This window comes from Hemibagrus wyckioides, linkage group LG24 (assembly GCF_019097595.1).
Source record: "Hemibagrus wyckioides isolate EC202008001 linkage group LG24, SWU_Hwy_1.0, whole genome shotgun sequence".
Classification (NCBI taxonomy): domain Eukaryota; kingdom Metazoa; phylum Chordata; class Actinopteri; order Siluriformes; family Bagridae; genus Hemibagrus; species Hemibagrus wyckioides.
The window spans coordinates 10062638-10082947 of record NC_080733.1 but is presented as its reverse complement, the minus strand read 5'-3'; the positions used below and the strand labels follow the sequence as shown (position 1 = coordinate 10082947).

The window sequence follows — 20310 nt, the reverse complement described above, 5'->3', positions numbered from 1 at the left end:
AAAAGGTGCTAAATATGTCTCCATCAATTTATCCTAAATGCACGCAAACTGTTGCACACAACTGCTTTCAAGTCCTGTGTAAACTGTATAGATAAAAGTCAAATATAAAGTGTGTGCTGTTGTACAGTGTGAATATAATCTTGGGGGTGTGGCAGTTTCTCGGTCACTGGCCACAGTAGTTTATATAGTTTTACAGCATGCAGTATTTATGTTAATGTCTGGTTCATGAGTACAAATAAACCACTATTAATCCATACAGGATGGCAATTCTAAATTCTACGTGCCATGTTGTCCGTTCTATATACACTGATTTTTCTTAGATTCTTAAAAAGTACAACCAGAATTAAAATTTTGTGACAAAATCGGAGAATCTGCGTTATATGAGCAAATACTGTAAGAATACCCATACTGAGAGCCTGATATTTTGTGGGGTTAAGTGCACATCACTCGCATGCATCATCAAGATGTGTGTGTGTGTGATGTTTAGATGTGTGTGTGAGATATGAAAGGGTTGGAGGGTCACACATACTCCCTGATCTCCATCCTCTTCCTCCTCCCCACCCAGCAAGATGAGTGGAGGGGCGCGAGACACGCACGGCCTCTGCGGAGTCGAGCCGCCCTTGTGCTGATCACAACAGAGAGGGTTGAAAAAAATGAAATGCTGAACAAAAGCAATGAGAGGAAGGTAAGACAGCAGTGGAGAGATTAAAAGAGTAATGCAAATTAAAATGCAACTGAGCAAGGAGTAAAGCAAAAACAGTGAAGACAGACAAGTAATTTGCTTAAGCTTTCCATGTGTAGTAAAGAGAGAGGGGAATGATCAGGAGAGAGAGAAAAGGGGGAAGAGTGGGTGAGAATGGGTGAGAGAGAGAGAGAGAGAGAGAGAGAGAGGAGTGGTGCTTGAGCATGTGCATGATGATTCATGGAGTGAGCAGCGATTAAAAGCCATCCATCGACACAAAGACCTCACTGTATTGTAGTTTCTGCAGCCAGTCTTTAGGGTAAAGAAGAAGGAAAGTGATGCTGAGCTCATCAGCCGTCACACTGTGCATATGGTCACTCCGAATCTGTGCTTTCATGCCTGACTGGGTGTGCGTTTATGGGACGAGGATGCTTAAGGCACGTGAGATGACAGCACAAGTAACCGTGTCCAAAACTCGAGCTACGTATGCTCTCCAGCAGTGAGATTAACGTCATGTAGCCTGATACATCGACTCCATTATCGAGCACATACAGAAATGTACTGATCCGGTAAAATGTACTGGATTTCAGTGCATGTTTGTGTACTTGTGGTGACTCTGTTTGCGTTTCCTCACCAGTGTGACTCCTGACAGCACCTCCAGCAGAGAGATGAGGTTGTGTCCATCTCGCAGATCCTCGTACAGGTCTGTGATGTGCTTCCGCACCTACAGAGAGAGTGGGAGATGATGAGACACTGGAAGTGATAATGAATTCTGTATTTAGCAAAAAAGAAAAATAGCACATCTAAATACTCACACTGCCATGAAAAGAGTACATCTAAAGGATTTAATAATGTGGAGCAATCTGACTCCTGTACCATATCTGTCCAGCAGAGGGCAGCAGACGCATTGAAAAATGAATAGGAAACCATATTCCAAGTAATTCATAATATAAACATTAGATGTATGTATCCTGACTTCTGACAGTTCAGCATGATATAACGTGAAGCATGAGAGAATGACCTTCCTAGTTACATGTAGGTTGAGCCTATAGTACAAACCAGACCTGTGTGATTTGCATACCGTCTTACGCTACACCTGATCAGCCATGCCTATACTTCCTCTACATCAACTTTCACCACACCTAGCAGCGTGAAAGTCAGGAGACTAAAGAAGTGTGAGGACATATTTAAAAAATAGACATTTCCGATATATATATATATATATATAGACAACAATCTGCTGTCAGTCATCCAGAAATGAATATCACTCACAGCAAACAGGTTTTACATTGTGAAACTCAGGTTCCTTCAGAATGAGGTCATGTTTATGTTGTAAATGTGTACAGAACAAACACACACAGTGACTTCAGTCAGCAGAGACTTATACACGGGTATTAAGCACACATCCGTGGTCTCTCTGTCTCTCTCTCTCTCTCACACACACACACAGTGCTGAGACACACATTTCAACACACGGTCACGTGACATCACCTGCTCAGTCCTGACCGTCATGTGAACCTGTTGTGTAAGACTGATCTGCTGCCACTTGACAAGAGGAATCTACACTGTGTTGATCATCACTGTATTTCTTGTACACCCTTAAGATTACTGGGTTCCTTTTTCACTGCGTTTGAAAACTGGAATGGAAACACTGACATTGGGTTTGGATTTGGTCTCCGGGTTTTTCTTTTTTGATGACCGCTTGTCAAACAGATGTGGTCGTCAGCTAGCTATTAAACTTAAAATAGACGTGCGCTGGGCTCGCAGAAAGGATTCACCTCTGCTGCATATGCGCTGAATTAAATCATCGTCTTACTGGAAATTAAAAAAAAGAGAAGTTTATCGAGGTAAAATAATGTGAAAGGATGCTTAGTGTAAAAATTTCTCAACGTTAATATGTAACAAATCATATATATTATGCACATTATGACTTTTTTGTGGGAAAGACGCTTGCCAAATGAATAATAAATGTATGGGATATTCTGGATCACATCACAGAGCAGGTATTTGACAGCAGCTCTGGCTTTAACATAAATGATAGGTTTAAATAAATACTCTAGTTTTAATACATTATCATCATCTAAAGTGGGAGTCCACATAATATAAGACAGTTTGCCATTTCACAAAGAAAAACAATCATTAATATTGTGAAGTTTCAGTTTGGAGGCTTTAATTATGCATTTATAACAAGAGTTCTTTATGTAGCTAGGACAAACTTCTGTTCTAGCTCAGTGTTGTTGTTTCTTTATGTAATTATATGTTGTTTATGTAGTACCAAGGTCCTGGAGAAATGCTGTTTCATTTCACTATGTACTGTGTCAGCTATATGTGGTTGAAATGACAATAAAAGCTTCTTGACTCTTGAGTTGACTTCGAGTTCGAGTGTCAGCACAATGTGACGGCCAGTAAGATTTCTGACATGGGAGTCTTCACTCTTCAGGACAGAGGAGAACATGCTGATCTTGCTTCTCAGTGAGAAGGGGAAGGAACAACTATTTATAATATGCGATAGCAGGAACTAACTTGTTTCATTAAATGTAACTATAGAGTAAAAAAGTATGATGTGTTGTTCATTAATACTTGTTTAATTACAAGTATTATAATCCCCCTAAGGATTACATTAATTAATGTAAAAAAGACAGTGGTATGAACAGGGTTACACGCTTTAGGCCATGCTGAAGTGTTATACAAAAATAATGTACCCCAAAGTGGATTATTTTTGTATAACAGCATGGCTTGGTGTGTGTTATTTCTTTACAAATTAAAGACAAACTCATGTCCCACAAACCATCCATCCATCTTCTGAGTCCCCTCTATGAAGAGATACAGTCTGGACAGGCTATCAACCCATAACACAATTGCACAGACACAAACACAAACCAGAGATAATTTACTGATGCCGATCAGCACATACACAGATCAGGCATAACATTATGACCACCTGTCTAATGTTTTGTTGTTCCCCCTTTTGCTGCCAAAACAGTCCTGACCCGTCATGCACTGTGTATTCTGACACCTTTCTATCAGAACCAGCATTAACTTCTTCAGCAATTTGAGTAGAACGGTAGAACGGATCACACGGGCCAGCCTTTGCCCCCCACGTGCATCAGTGAGCCTTGGCCGCCCATGACCCTGTCGTCAGTTCACCACTGTTCCTTCCTTGGACCACTTTTGATAGATACTGACCACTGCAGACCGGGAACACCCCACAAGAGCTGCAGATGCTCTGATCCAGTCGTCTAGCCATCACAATTTGGCCCTTGTCAAACTCACTCAAATCCTTACCCTTGCCCATTTTTCCTGCTTCTAACACATCAACTTTGAGGACAAAATGTTTACTTGCTGCTAAATATATCCCACCCACTAACAGGTGCCGTGATGAGGAGATAATCAGTGTTATTCACTTCACCTCTTAGTGCACATAATGTTATGCCTGATCTAACATGCCTGCCTACAGTACAGCACAATAAAATTCTTTCTTCTCATATCCCCTGACCAGCGCAAGGCCATAATACACTGCCCCTGGAGTGAGGCACTTAAGGACCTTGCTCAAGAGCCCAACAGTGGCAGCTTGGCACTGATCTTCTGATTAACCCAAAGCCTTAACCACTTGAGCCATCACTGCCCACCACTTAAACCACCAGACAGCCTACAGTGCATGTTTCTGGACTCGGGAAAGAACCTGGAATACCTGAAGCATGAGGAGAACCTGAATTAGGAATCTGACCGCCACCCTGGAGGTATGCGACAAACATGTTAACCACTAAACCACAAACTGAAAATAACCACAGTCATTACAAATTATATGATATACTAATTTAACAATAATCCCAACAAGAATTACTACTAGTTGGATCTACGCCATGGTATGAAAAGTGATTTAGTGGTTTAGTAATTATTCTGCTATTACGTAAACCAACACTGTTACATCACACATTGCCACATGTGGGCAGCAGGTCCTTCAGAGGCCACTGTTTCCACTTCTGTAGTAACAACAACATCATAACACTGTGCAACATGGCAGTGAACACATCCAAACCCCCTTAGCTTAAACAAACACATGCTTACCAGAATTAATCATTTAATGACTTTAATTAATAGTCAATACCTGTATAACTGATATCATGATGATTTTATATAATTAATAGTTTAACATGGCAGGAAACACTCTCTCCTTTTCCTTCATGACTGGAGACTGTGCCGTTCTCCATTCCAGTCAGACAGAAGGTCACATGTCTCCTCAATAAATATAACTCACAATGTCCAGCGTTTGTGTAACGTTACAGCAACACTGTGCCAAGGATTGCGCTCGCCTCCTGCAGTCTGACCCACATTACAGAAATGCAGCTTAAGTGATGAGGTCACCAGCTCCGTTACTCTGCGCTCTGATTGGTCCCTGATCCTGCTCTTAGAATACCCAGCATTCCTCATGTCCACGCTTCGGTGTGATTAGTGAAGCTGGCCAGACAAACTGACTTCTGCCTGCCATCACACCGCACAGCAACCAAAATGAATACACTCAGACTACAAATATCAATTATATTCAGCCATATAAATTCATCCTCAAAAAAATCCTCAATTATACAAAGTACTGGTTAAAAATCTATTTCGAATACAACTATAAAACCGATCACCAGTCAAAAATTCAGTAGTAACCCATAATTCAAATAAACTTCATCACAGATTTTCCTTTTGCTGTGAGTGTTGTGGGTCTGTATTATGCAGTTTATTATAAGATGTGTGTTCCTCTTACTTACCGCCCACTGAGTGTGTATAGATGTGACTGCACATACCACACACTGCCTGCTTCAGGGACATGGCAGACTGCCAGAAATAGGTAAATCACAGGAAACGGCATTTTGATGGATTTGCTGAACGTTTTATTTTCGTTTTCATAACTCGATCATTCCCTGATAATCTTCTATGCAATGTACCTGCAGGCTCACGGTTGAATGAAGCGAGGTTACAACAGAGACACGGCAGCTTTAAACTGTATTCGGTGGGTTGAATTATCTGTTATTGTCTACTGATAAATGTCTGTAAGGTCGTGCTCAAGCAGGTAGCTCGACTCTGCCTTGCTGCCATTTTCCAACAAGGGAAGCTTCTCCGTCTGAACAGCAGCCACATTTGTACCTTTTCACATTTTTGGATCCACCAGATTTGATATGATACCTTTCTATCTTTTTCATCGACACCCCTAACACACTCACACTGTCCTAATATGCATCGTGTCCATTTTACATTTACTGTCACATCTATGTCTACTGTCTTCCCACCCACAACCTTCAAAAATCACAATTTCACAGATGATCAAATATCTATCAATCAATATCAACATCTCAAGAAGCCTTGAAAGACCTGGGGTGGTGTAAAGCACCTTAATATAACCCTGTTTGGTGCATTGCAGTGCTTAATGAATTAATCAACACTTTCTGACCAATCAGATCCGAGAATTCAGCAGCACCGTGATATAAAAACTAATAACTGAGTTCAAATGTTTGCAGCACCTGAGCAAGCTGAAGCGCTTTAACTGATCCATGTGAGCGAGTTTTTAATCATGGATGCTTTCTTAACATTGCTTTTGGTTTATTAATACCGGCCTTCATTACGTTTATGGTTGGCTAAACTGTAACAAAACAGTACATAATAATTTAATTATATTTATTTAAATTATCAATATAATTTTAATACATTTTAAAATATATTAATTATATTTAATTATTTAAAAATAATTAAACAGTAAAACTAATAATTCTTAGTTATTATTATTTCCATTTATTCCATTTTTATTATTGTTATTTTTTTTTTTAAGTTTTGATTATTTATATGCACAGTTTAGGAAAAGTGTCTGGGTTTTCATTTCACTTTAAGTTGTATACTGTATATAACTGCGTGCAAATAAAAATCTTGACTCTGATCCTGAACATGCAGCATTGTTTGGCTGAACAGTAACTGCTGCTTTTTAATCTCTCCTGCAGGCTTTAACAGGTTCAAATTATTAACTTCCCGGACACAGCAGGCCCCTTTGGAAAATGTTTTCCAATGTCATGCATGCTTTAATATCCTGTGCTTTGTAGACAGTTTACCTGAAACCGTACCATTGTGGCTTGAATACACATTTAATGATCAGACAACTCAATGGTGCTTATCTAGATTATACGCAAAAAGGCAAGAAAATAACACGGCGTGTTGAACCGTACCTTGATAAGGTGCTTGTTGACCCATTTGGTGAAGGTTTTCTTCTGCACCCTGTCTCGCTCATCTGCAAAGGAGGACAGATAAAGAGGGGATTGGGGAAAGATAAAAAAAAAAGGGAAGGAGAGAGAAAGAGAGATTTAATGCTGGTACACCAAGAGAACTGCAGTGTCATTATTGTGGCTTGTATTATTTAGAGAGGCTCCTCCCCATTCTCTTGTTTTCAAACCAGGATCTAAAAATACACAGTGAGGATTTCTCCAGTGCCTATACAGCAGATTATGCCATATTTCCAAAAGTTTGTATTACTCCATCATAGAACAAGCATGCTGCCGAACATAATTAGTCATACGAAGCTGTACTTGATGGAAGTCAAAAATAGACGAGATTGATAAGGGACTCGTAGCGGTTCTGTTTTAGACGACCTAAATATTCGCTGACCTTGAACGTCTCCATGTGGGACAATTCATTAGCCAAACATCATACACACTCATTTGATCTGTGTGGAAGCTTGGATTTTCAGATACTCTGCATAAACCGAATGCAGCCATGTGAATAACAACACACACACTTTATCAACAAGGCCAGGTCTACATTCATTTACAGAGTACATGGAATATTTATGGAAATTTAAATGATTCAAAACCCATAGATGGACAACATGAAGCACAGTGAGCTCAGTGTTCTGCACTAGTGACCCCTAGGTTGTACAGTCAAATGTCAGATGCTGGACTTACTGAGCCTTCATCTGCACCTCTTTATGCATGTTCTGAATTCCTCTACAATTACAAGCCACTTTTTTTATATATAAAATTGTCTTCTAAATAGGCATGTAAATGTGGATTACATTAAAGAAGCAGTCTGTTGGTTTTAAAAGCCTCTACTGTATTTCATTTATTGATAAGTTTTTCATTTCCTCCCAGCTGACCACACCCATCTCCACTGAAACTACACGACTTGGGCATTTATCTAGTGTAAGAGAAACAAAAAACTAAAAATTTTTTTTTTTTTACAAATGATAATAAATAATTCATATCTGGAGAATTTGAATTGAGCCTTGAAATAAAGGGCCTTTAAATTACACACTTTCTAAACTTGCACTGCTTTTAAGGTTTGTGGGGGGAGCTTATTTAAGAGCTGTGAATTTTTAGTATAATCCCATCTCCAGTCTCTAGTTTGTCTCAAGTTAGAAAATTGAGTGCACATACTGTATGTAAACATTTAATATTACTGTAGCCCTTTGGCACTTCGTGAGAAAAGGCTGCTGCTGTGTAAGATGCAGACATTATGATTTACATGCACGTGTTCGTTCTTCCTCCAGAAAAAAGATATAGGTATAACAATCCAAAACCTTTCTAGTGTCTACAGCTTATCTGACACAGACCAGCAACAGTTGGTGGTTACCATAAAAAAACACCTGTACATACGTGAACTACAGTTTCTATTGCGTGAGCTATAGTGTTCAATTTTACACTGTTAGATTTGGCACAAAAACATTACTATTGTAAGTTTAAAAGGGGGCGGAGCTTCCAGGGTGTTAGTTAACATCAACTTCAATCAGTGGTGGGTTGTCAGGGCCAGCAAGGCCTTCTCTGCTGGCCTAAACAGCAGTAATCTGAATCACCGAGTTGCATTTTAATATATTTAATATATTTTTCCATGAATATGTATTAAATTATTCCCAATAGTCTATTCTCTACATTTCATAGCTTTTCTCTTGGTTGCGCTGCTTCCAGTAGTGTATATTTATGATAAGAGTATTTATCCAATCATATTTCAGCCAGTGGCTGACATCATGTGTTGCCAGAGTGAAAGAAATCTGCCTTAAGGCCTTCAGAATCAATAGTGCAAATTAGTATCTATTGCCGTGGCGTCATAATGATGGTATAGAGGTGGATTAATTCAGGAAGGACACCCTGGTGAAGGCCTAGGTGTAAAATGCATGGCATGCCACAGAGTTTAATACACAACTGTCAGTCATCACAGATTCATATGTCGATTGGTCATTTTTATTGGAGAGGAACAATAGAAGTGTCTTAGCATGTTTTTTGTGTGATAATTCGTAACAGGGATGGTACTCCTCGGCAAAGGTTGGCAAGTCTGCAAAAAGCATTTTTTTAAGAATTGAAAAGACAAAATCTTGCACTGTAGAAAAACCTCTGTGAGCGCACCCAGCATATTAAGCAGGTCTGAGTGCTACAGCGCTGCGTCAACACGCCAGAGCAGTGAGGCAGCAGGGCCGAGAATATAGCCTGACACCACAGCCTGAGAGTGAATTTCATCCAGCCCAGACTCCAGCTTTCGTTTTCTCTTCCCCTCTCTTCCCTTCTCATTCCCCCTCCTATTATTTAAGCTGCTCGGTTGATGGGGTTGCTATGACAACGTAGCGATTAGAGAGGCCATGTGGTGTGGAATCTCAATGGCCCACCTCCTTTCTGTGATATGCACACATATTACATCACACTCCCAAACACGGGGTCAACATGGACACTGTGAATGTTTAACTTTTTTGGTTTCTTATCACACACTAATCTTGTCATAAGCAGCTGGATTAGGATCTCCCGTTTGCGAAACAGGACTTTGCATGCAAGAATTTAGCGTAAGCACCAAAATACGGAGCAGGGACTCCTAATTTCTAAAGAAAAGCAAGCGACACACACCCGCTCCATATCGTTCACACGTATTTACACGCAGGGAGCAGTGAAGTGCTTCACATTTGCATTTGTTTTCTCAGAGGACATGTTTAACTGGTTTGTCATACTAAAACAGTTTTGCTTTCATGCAAGTATCAGTGTGATTTTCATCTGAACTAACAGGTTACCCAAAAATACAACACCCTAACAATGTGCAGACGTGTAATTCGGTTATAAGACACGTAAGAGCGGTATTTCAGTCCCATCATTTTGTACATCCACCATTTTGAAATGTCTAATTTCGCAGTAGGTATTCGTATTGCCTTGAAAGTTCAAAATATTACTATTTATAGTGCAGCTTGAATCCCTAGCACCACCTCCTCACCAAAACGCTGCAAAGCATATCTCTTTCATTCAATTCTTTAGAAAGAAGTCAGCAGAGAGGCCCACTTTTATCTATATCTGTATGAAATAAATAACTACACCTAAATTGTAAGGTGTGTGTGATATCAGTGTGCTATCAAAATGACAAGAAATGTGCGGTTATATACAACTGACTAAAAATATATCTAAAAATCATTAGAAAACATCACTAAACACTCTTCCTATAACACATCGCAAAATGCTAATGATATATCTAGCCCAAATAATATGTTTAACAGTCCCAAATTAATGATACACTTCAGTCAGGTCTATAGAACTTCTAAATAATGAATGAACGAGTGAGTGATTTCAGGCAGAGCTAATAATTATACAAGCTTGCTATGCTATCTATTGCTAAGAATATCTGTCCTTTACGCTAGCCAGCTACATTAATCTTTTATTATTAATCCAAGCTAAGCGCACAGTTTACTTATAGCTACTTGTCTTTTAATGCCAGAGATTTACCTCACTGCCCAAGTTTACCTCAGCTTCAGCAGACATTATATTTACAAAACAACCTAAAGGTAAACAGAGATAGCTACAGTGCTAATTTCCTGATTGAAACCTCAGGCCATGCTCACGCTGATACATTTTTGTTTAAAACCACATATTTTTCTATCCTTTTCGGCCTTCCGTCCACACTGATATGCTGTTTTTAGTCAACGAAAACGTATCTTTTCGAAAACGCTCTCCAAAGTGGATCAATTTATCCGGATTAGTGTAGACGTAGCCTCAGTTGTTGTGGTGTAGCAGAGTGTAAAGGTAGATAACTAAACAGTGTTTCCAGCAAAAGAATATTTATGTACAGAGTAGAGAAAATACATGATTATCACACAAAGAGTAAGATTTATGACATGTCATTATTGCATATTGCACAATAGTGAATAATGAATTTATGACAGTTGTTTAAACTATGATTTAAAAATAGATTTGACAACTACAAGCAATAAAATTACTAAAAAAAGTGAAAAAACAAATATCCCAATCCCATCTCACAGACCTTTTTAATGCCAAACCAGTATCAGAGCTCTGAGTATTGACCAAAGCCTGATACTGATCTGATACAAAGTTCTCACAGATACCGAGCTTCACTTATCCAAAACACCACACACGACATTGACGAACATTAAGATAATTTATTATCTGTATTCATGGGAAATATCTGTGCTGCCCCGGAAACATAAATATCAGTGGATCTGATTGTAAAATAAGCAAATCCGAGCCGAAATCCAGCAATATGACCTGAAATTCACCCCCTGCAAACGTTTACGGAGGCACGTCAATCTGTCCCTGTTAATCTACTTTATTGTACGTCACTCTTGTTATACAAGGACATCCCCTTGCACAAATTATAAACATAGACATAATACACTCAGAGACCTTGACAATTCAGTCACACAGCTGAAGTGACAGCCACAGAGAGGCACATGTTCTTCTATATACAGGGAGTCATTGTGGTGCGGTGCTACCACTACACACAAACACACACACACACACACACACTACACAGCCAATAACAACTCTGCACACAGTCTACTGTAGCACTGAGTAAACAACCGACACCAATCAGACACACACATACGTGATTACGGACTCGTACACGTGGTTTGTCCCCCACCCACAAACAGGAACTGACCTGTGCAGCACATGAGCGTGAGCAGGTGAGCATTGAGCCTCTGTTCATTAGAATAATCCGGCCACATTTTGTCATTCGCTTTAATCCTCTTTTAGCCTGGAATGCGTGACCTCTAGCTCCGTTTTTCTGTCTTGAACCATGTCCTCCTTAATCCGGTCGACTCCAGATAAAGGTCCAGAGAGAAATCTGAGCGCAGGCTAAATCCCAGCACCTGAGGGAACACCGGCGAGTGTGTAACTTGCAGTCGCTACCATGGCAGAGCTGACACTCTGATTCCCACGTGTGTGTGTCATGCACTGACTGTGAGCTCCTCCCCCACCGAGTTCTAGAGTTCCCCTCCACATTCACAAGCGTCGTCAGCACGGGGCTTCACGTACAGCTGTCCTCAAAGGTAGGCAAACAACGTGAGCTCTCGCTTCGCACCTCACTCACAACTCACTTCACCAGGCTCAAACATTCCATTGAACTTTCCAGTCAAGTCAGGCTGCAAGGCTGAACAAGAAAAAAAGCAGGAGGACGTACTTTTCTAAGCACTTGGGCGTGATATTGTTTCCTTTATCACACGCTTCATAAGGAAGTCCAAAGAACAGTTGAGCCAGAGCAGGATGTGGACGTTTTTCATGATGTCATGCACCATGTCTTTCAGGAGACGTTCAGAGATGGACAGGAGATGTTCTGCATCTAATATGAACACAGCGTGTAAGGAGGTCTGTGGAGGCAGTGCTGCCAACAAAACAAAAGTGAAACTGAGCACCCAGGAGGACCAGGAAAATAAGGGGAATTCTGAGAAACAGTTGATTTTCATTATGAGTTGAATGAGTGGTGTATGAGCAGAACCCCAGGCTCTGTGTCTGCTCCCCAAAACTTGTTTCGTAGAGAATAAGGATGGAAAAAAATGTAAGATCTAAGGTATATAAACTTAAAGCATTCTTCAGTTTGTCCCTCTGGAAAAACTCTTGAAGGTTGTATGTAGAATCCTTTAATCCACGTAAAACTCCTATAGGAACCTTCCTTAACTTCCCTTTTATTCATGGAAATGACAAGAACTGTATACACATCTATCCTTTTCCTTGATAAACCCAATCTACATTACAAACATTTGTAACATGACAGGCTCTCTTATTTTATGATGCAATAACATTCGCCTGTCCACAATTTTGCCTTTTAAATGCTCTAGACAAAGCATAGAAAGAGTTCAGAGGAGAACATTTACAGAACATGAAACTTGAGGAACCTGAGCTTCATCGCTATTCAAATTCATTTCATACCTTTTCACACCTTTTCTTGAGTCAGAAAGAAATTACAAAAAAAATCCCCATATATTAAATCACGCATGGGAAACAGAACCCTTGATTTTCCAGCTATCAAAATCTACCACTGAACTAATCAATAAAACCACAGAACATGCAGAGAAAATGTGAGTCAACAAAACAGTTCAAATCAATCTCTCAGCAATTAGCATGATCCCATCACACATCATAACAATACAATAGTGACAGACGAGTCAATCAGCAGGAGCCACTCAGGAAGGACGACTGTCCTGCACCTTTTTAATCAGTCAGAGTTCAAAGGTCTGCTGACCCAAACACAAGCTGACACACACACAAACACAAACTCCCTCTATCGGAGCTTTATCGTCACTCCCTCCTCCTCATCCTCTTCCTGGTTGCTGATAGTGAGACTGTAATCACTGTGTTATCCAACGTCCTGTGTGTTTCTTTCTCTTCTGCATCCACTCTTCTGCTGTCTCTGTTGTTGTTGTTGTTGTTTTTGTGCACCTCATCCAGAATTCTTTTGCGCACGAGTCTTATTGCGCAGCTCTGTTCTCCTGCAGCCCTCTAAACTAAAAATAATCAGAGCTTACGCTAAGAGCTAATGCCACACAGCACGCTTATCCCTCTCCCACTCCTTTACTCTCTCCCTCTCTCACGCTACGTCTTATCTCCGCTATAATCTCTCTGACAGTCTGGAGTCCAGCGTCCAGTCCTGTTCTTCTACATCCTTCCTTCATCCATGCTTGTTTTGGGTTTGTGTTTCAGTATCACTCTTTCTCTCGCTCGCTCTCTCTCGTCCATGTGCGTAGTGACGTTTGAGGCTGGCACGGTACACATCCTCCCCCCTCCCGCTCCACTGTCCTCTGTGAGCTGCAGAACAAGCGAAAACCTGTGGGAGTCTGAGGGAGCTTCCGATCAGGCGGCGATATTATGAAACAGAGCGAGTGGCTATAATGAGTTTGGGAACACGAAGAGAGCGTGGAGAGACAGATGGCTCGGATTCAGCAGTGGCTGCATTCCTGTTCTAGGCAGAGCTCCTGCACGCTGACCAGCCTCTATCATCTCATTAACTTCTATTACATTTGTGCTCCTTGTGACCACAGAGCTAGAGCACTGATTAACGGAATGATATCAAATTAATGCTGGCACGTGTGGAGCAGAGTGTCTAGAAGATTTCAACAGATACTGTACATACTCAATTTAGACCAGCAATGTTCATCAAAACACACACATAGTATATTATTATTATTATTATTATTATCATCATCATCATCATAACACACAATATTGGATGTTAATGTGCCAATGCAATCCTGTATAATTTCTGATATTTATGTCTAACAAAGTATGTTTTTTTCCTGAGGAAATAATAAAAAAATTATAAATAAAACTAAAATTGTTTTGTTTCATCTGTTCAATCCTCCTAATAATAATAATGATACTTAAATGTCTCAGAAATGTTCATCGACACACACACAGTATATAATAATAATAATAATCAAACTATTATTATTATTATTATTATTATTAGGCATGTTCATAACACAATATTGGCTGTGAATGTGCTAACATGATCCTTTGATAATTTCTGATACTTGTGTCTAACAAAGAAAGCTTTTTCCTTAGGAAATAATACAAAAAATAAATAACATTTAAAAAAATGTTTTGTTTCACCTGCTCAATCCTCCTAATAATAAATGATACTTATTATTTATCATTGTTATTTAATCACAATATCAGTATAAAATTGTCATATTCCACAGCCTTTATTACTAATACTTATTATTATCATTATTATATTACTAACACATTATAATATTTTTTTAATTTTGCAATTTCATATACATCTTAATCCTTTACCATATGAACACAAATTTAAACAAAAATGACCTTAAAAACAAAAGAAAACTGATAATGCAGAAAACAGTTCTCAGAAATTACTAGGCAGTAAAGAAGAAAAAAATGATGTATAAGGATATCTGAATATTTTTTTCCTGACATGAAAAAGGACCATTTAAAATAAAAGTCCATGTAGTCCATGACCAGTACACACCTCATTGTGGCCAAAAGTGGAAAATGCGGGCAGTAACATGAACATTTTCAGCACTGAGTTCCTTTCCTGTTCCTCACGTGAACAAATGTCAAAATCACATGTCTAGTCCAGAAGCTTCGATTTCACTCGGACATGCTCCCAGACTTCACGACAAATCTCAGGACATTTCTCTTCCACCAGCCAGCCAGTATGTTTCAGTGCACCACAGCCAGACATCAATACACAGAAATAACTGCTGCAGTGTTGAGCGCTGATGCTATGAGCATTAATAATGTGAGTAATATAAGATTAGCACTGCTGTGATCAGACTCAGAGATCAGACAGAGAAGCTGAACAGTGGCAGAGAAGAAGGAGAAAAAAACAAACAAGATGCATGATAAATCCTCAAAGCTGGTCAGGGAAAGAGATGGGCAAGCGTCCAGAAAAACTAAAGATGTAATTAACCAGGACCTGTACATCTAAAATAAGTGCGCACACACACACACACACACAGCTGCCCCACCCAGCCTGACCCAATGTTTTACTTCCCATTATAGCTAATAATAAATACAGCATAGTATACACACACACCACTGCACATAATTATTCATGCGGCAAATAAATATGCAAAACTCCAACTAATATCTAACCTTAACATTAACCTCAGCAACCACAAGACACATTTAGGGCTCTTTTAGATTTTTTTTTAATTAAAAACTGTAATTACAATTTTATACCAAGATATCAATATAGATATACATAAAGATGTATTTTTATTATATTAGTATATTATATTTTTTTATTATATTAAGACATGCACACACACATTTCTTTTGCTCAGCCGTGTAAAGATAAAGATTTTTTATTACAATTCTCCGGCTAAATGAATAGCTATTAAACTAATGATAGCATAAAAACAATTTTAGTGTCAATTATAAACCTACATTTCTTTTTCTAGATAAATATTTCCCCAAATTCCCCTTCTTTTCCCCAAATGAATGCCTTATCGAAGTAAACAAGGAGAGAAATAAAGACGCCACTATGATCTGCAACACAACTTACTAAAACAGCTGAATGTGAAGTTGGAGAAAAGAGCCAGCAGAACTCTGCTAATTAACATTAATAAACTCGTTTTAGCTAACAGAGGAAAACAAAATCATGCGGCAGAATAAATAGGATGAACTGTGCAGCCCACAGAGGGCACTACACTGTTACCTAAAAGTTGTCTAATATACCACACTTCTGTCTCTCTCTCTCTCTCTCTCTCTCTCTGTGTCTGTCTTTCTGTGTTTCTCTCTCTCTCTCTTTCTGTGTCTGTCTGTCTCTCTCTGTCTGTCTTTCTGTGTTTCTCTCTCTGTCTCTCTCTCTGTCTCTCTCTCTGTCTCTCTCGCTGTCTCTCTCGCTGTCTCTCTCGCTGTCTCTCTCGCTGTCTCTCTCTCTGTCTCTCTCGCTGTCTCTCACACACACACACCACTCTTCAGGCTTTTCTGCTGAGAAAAAAGGGCCAGATGGCTGGACAATGTCACATTTCCTCTTTCCTTCTTCATCCCTCATTCATCAGCCAGACAGAACCTGAGCATTTAATCCACTCCACTTTCTGATGAACCTACAAGATTCACACTGTCTAAAAACCATGTATACCCAACTTTCACATCGGTTGATAATCTCACCTGGATAGTCCAGATTTCTTCCTAAGACTGATGCTCATATTAATCCTCCTTCCAGCACACTTTCAGTACACCGTTACATTTTAAAATCTAATCCCTCTATCTGTCTTCACTCAGCAGTGGGACTGTCTTGTATTTCAAAAAGTTTCATGCTCATGTCGTCTCAGAGTTTTTCAGCTCTGGCTCATTCATCAGGAATCTGTTAATAAAAGAGCTGTACAAATAATCCCGGAGTCAACCTGACTTCTACGAGTCAAACCAGCAGTCTCCACTTTTATCAGAGGCAGCACCTAACATCCTGTCTCTATGCGGTCACCTCAACCTTCTCCAAACATTCTCTAGAAAAGTCTTGTTGGCATTCTGCCTGGTATATTGCAAGAAAAGAAAGCATCAGCATGTCAAAAAAAAAAACAAAAAACAGTTTGGTGCAAATAAAATGAATAAACATTTGTAAAGGAGTTATGAAGCTAATGGAGTTAAAAAATAACTGAAGCATATAGCCACCAGTTTAGCGAAGAATCTTCAAACCTAAGTGTGTAGTCAAAGGCTAGAACTACAACATGAGGAAAAACATGGACACCTCAGTGTTTGACTTTTGTTAGCAAGTTAACTGTAATGTATAGTTTAACATGTTGTCTAGTATGTTACTAGTACCTACAGCATGTCTCAGGTAAATAAGTGCTTATTAGTCTACTGCTCTGAGGAGCCATGTTGATTTTGTGGAACTTGGAGCTGAGGACAGTTTTCTAACATTTTGATCAAGTTGAGTCAGAGATCAGAAAGTTAGAGACAATTTACCAGTTCGTTAAAAGTGCACAGCAATTTCAGTGGAACAGTTATTTTTACAGGTGCAAAGAAGTTTCCTTTTTCGTAAGAATCTATGAACTACAGCAGAATTTATCTACAGCCCCATATGTAGTTCCTCTGCGATAAATTTAGCACAACTACATGTAGAATAGCAGTGATGTGAGTCAGGGAGGCCACAGGAAGAGGAAGGGCCTAGAGAGAAAACTAGCTTGGAGTTGCTTAGTGAGGTAGAGAGACAGAGAGACATTAAGACAGGATAAGTATACCATTGAGCGCCGCAGCTGTTCGTCCGATTCTGCGTCTGCAACACAGCCACACGCCAGCCGCTGTCACAAAGTGCAGGGTTATGACCAGTACAGACGTCCACAGCGCCGGATCGGACAGCTCCATCCCCCGCTTTGCTTTTTCAGATGCGTAAATCTCCTGATCTAGAGCTGAACCTAGAGTGATCACCGGGAGCTGGCACCCGAAAAGCCCTGTGTGTTGTCGATCATGATGTATAAAGCACCACGTCCATGTTCGCTTGCTCGTTTGTTCTCTCTGAGACGGTGGAACAAACGCGGGAGAGGAAAAGAGGATCTCAAACGTCACTGAAGTTTCTGTTTAAATTTATTCTCCTCTGAATAAGTTAACTCTTGAGCTGCATCATCCCTACTGTGTCTGTTCACTCACTCGCACACATCCTGTCTCTCTTACACACTCTTTAAAAGAATTCCTTTCTTCTGAAGCAAGCGCCGGGTGTTTATCAGTTGCTAGACAGAAAATGACTAAAATAGGAAAATAAAGCGATGCTCACAAAAATCTGTGCTCACAGTTTACCTTCCTGAGCCTCAATGAGCGACACGAAATGTGTGTGTGTGCACATGTGAGCGTGCCAATATGTCTCTCTGTTTATTCTTGTGTACCTCTGTTGCTATGAGCGAGCATTTCCCTTCACGACCTTATTCTGTGCGGTGCGTCCCCGTCTTTGTGGTGTGGTCAGAGCAGCTGGCTCATTCGACTCCTCCTGAAGTAGCCTGTGACGCACACGTGTCCTCATGGAACAGAAGGACAGGGCAGGAGACGTTACAGACGGCTGTCCTGCCAGCACTGGATTGTGACCACGCTCAGTGTTTGACAGTAAACGTGTGACAGGACACAGAGCTAGGAGACATGCATGTTTTATTAGGCCTGGAGCTTTTCATTATTCTACTGAAGGTGGGCTAGAGTCTAGAGGAACACTGGTGCGGCGTGGACAGACCGAACACACACACTGAGTCATGATGACTGTACATTCCGAAGGCCTGGGGGTCTGAGTCACATTATGGAATAATGGAAAGAGAGACAAAGAACTACAGAAGCATGTTAAGGTGTTATGTGTGATTAATAACTTTCACTCTATATTCATTTGAACCTAGAATTAAAGCTTGGAGACTACAGTTATTCTATTCCACTTTAGAGAGTATATCCTAGCGTTGTAGTTTTCTAAAGCAAGTGGTTTTTGAATGGTCAGATTCATTGAAATGCTGGCTACAGTCGTCTCTGCTGCCTGTCAAAATCTTTGGAGAAAAGCACAAAGCCATTTCTTTCAACATCAGCACATGCACAATGAGTTGAAGCTGGAGTATGGAGTTGTGCATTAAGGAATGCTGTGCATTGTGTGACTGATGGATGCATTTGCTACCATTGTTCACCGTCTTACACAAAGTTTTGAAATGTAACCAACACAAGCCTGTCCAAAGCCATGCTTCATAAACTTATCAGCAATTTAGTCACTTTCATGGTGCTTAATGTGGAGGAAAAAATTATTTCCTAATATGTTGCTTTGTAATGTGAAAAAATGATTTTCAATAGGCAAAAAAAAAAGAATTTACAATCAGTCTACAGGACAGCAGGAAGTTAAGTATGACCCCTAGTGTTGACTGAGGTAATAGAGCAGTCTCTGCAGCCTTCATGCAGACAGCATTTCTCACAAGACAGGAAACAAACTGGAGGCAATCTGAAATCCAAAAGTTGGGGATAGAAGTGATTAAAATTTTTTTCGGGCATTCAGATAGAGAGATGCGACATTTTAAAGTGAGAGGACTCTGGGAAACTTGGACACTTCTTCATGTCGTAAGGGTACGCAAACTTTTGCAGTCAGCTGCTAAAAACAAACTACATCTCCTTGAGGTCATTTACACACAAGTGAGCCATTTCTAATTTCTAATTTTTTTTTTTGTCATTTTTAGGTGCTTAACTGTCAATTACAGTGCATGAATAGTTATACACTATGTTGCCAAAAGTTTTGGGACACCCCTCCAAATCATTGAATTCAGGTATTGTTCTTCAGGGGTTGGGCTTGGCCCCTTGGTCCCAGTGAAAGGAAATCTTAATGCTTCAGCATACGAAGACATTTTGGACAATTTCATTCTCCCAACTTTGTGAGAACAGTTTGGGGATGACCCCTTCCTGTTCCAACATGACTGCACACCAGTGCACAAAGCAAGGTCCATAAAGACATGGATGAGTGAGTTTGGTGTGGAGGAACTTCACCGAGTCCTGACCTCAACCCAACAGAACACCTTTGGGATGAATTAGTGCGGGGACTGCGAGCCAGACCTTCTCGTCCAACATCAGTGCCTGACCTCACAAATGTGCTTCTAGAGGAATGGTCAAAAATTCCCATAAACACACTCCTAAACCTTGTGGGAAATCTTCCCAGAAGAGCTGAAGCTGTTATAGCAGCAAAGGGCGGGCCAACCTCATATCAAATTCATGTGCATGTAAAAGCAGACGTCCCAAAACCTTTGGCAATATAGTGTATATTCTATAAGGTGGGCATATGAAGCCCTTCATGCAATAAATAAGAGAAAAATAAATAAAAAGATGAATAGAGATGAGAGAACTACATAGACACTAAAAAACTAACTGCGGGTAAACAAATAAAAATAAATCTGGAAGATTTACATTAGATGATAAAAATCTGATGATGCTTACAAT

General features: G+C 39.9%; 1 protein-coding gene across 11 annotated transcripts in view; it reads right to left on the bottom strand.

Annotated features, from left to right (window-relative positions):
• The window catches only part of macf1a (microtubule actin crosslinking factor 1a), a 170195-nt gene that overhangs the window by 90957 nt on the left and 58928 nt on the right, over positions 1–20310 (bottom strand). For 9 of the 11 annotated variants that reach the window (XM_058377506.1, XM_058377507.1, XM_058377514.1 and 6 more), the window contains 2 exons: positions 6883–6944; positions 1317–1406 (listed from right to left, as the gene is read on the bottom strand). In XM_058377506.1, coding sequence (XP_058233489.1) covers positions 1317–1406; positions 6883–6944 — 152 coding nt within the window. Of the gene's footprint in view, positions 1–1316; positions 1407–6882; positions 6945–11569; positions 12223–17615; positions 18116–20310 lie in introns of those variants that run through there. The other 2 variants (XM_058377508.1, XM_058377510.1) reach the window with 2 other exon arrangements.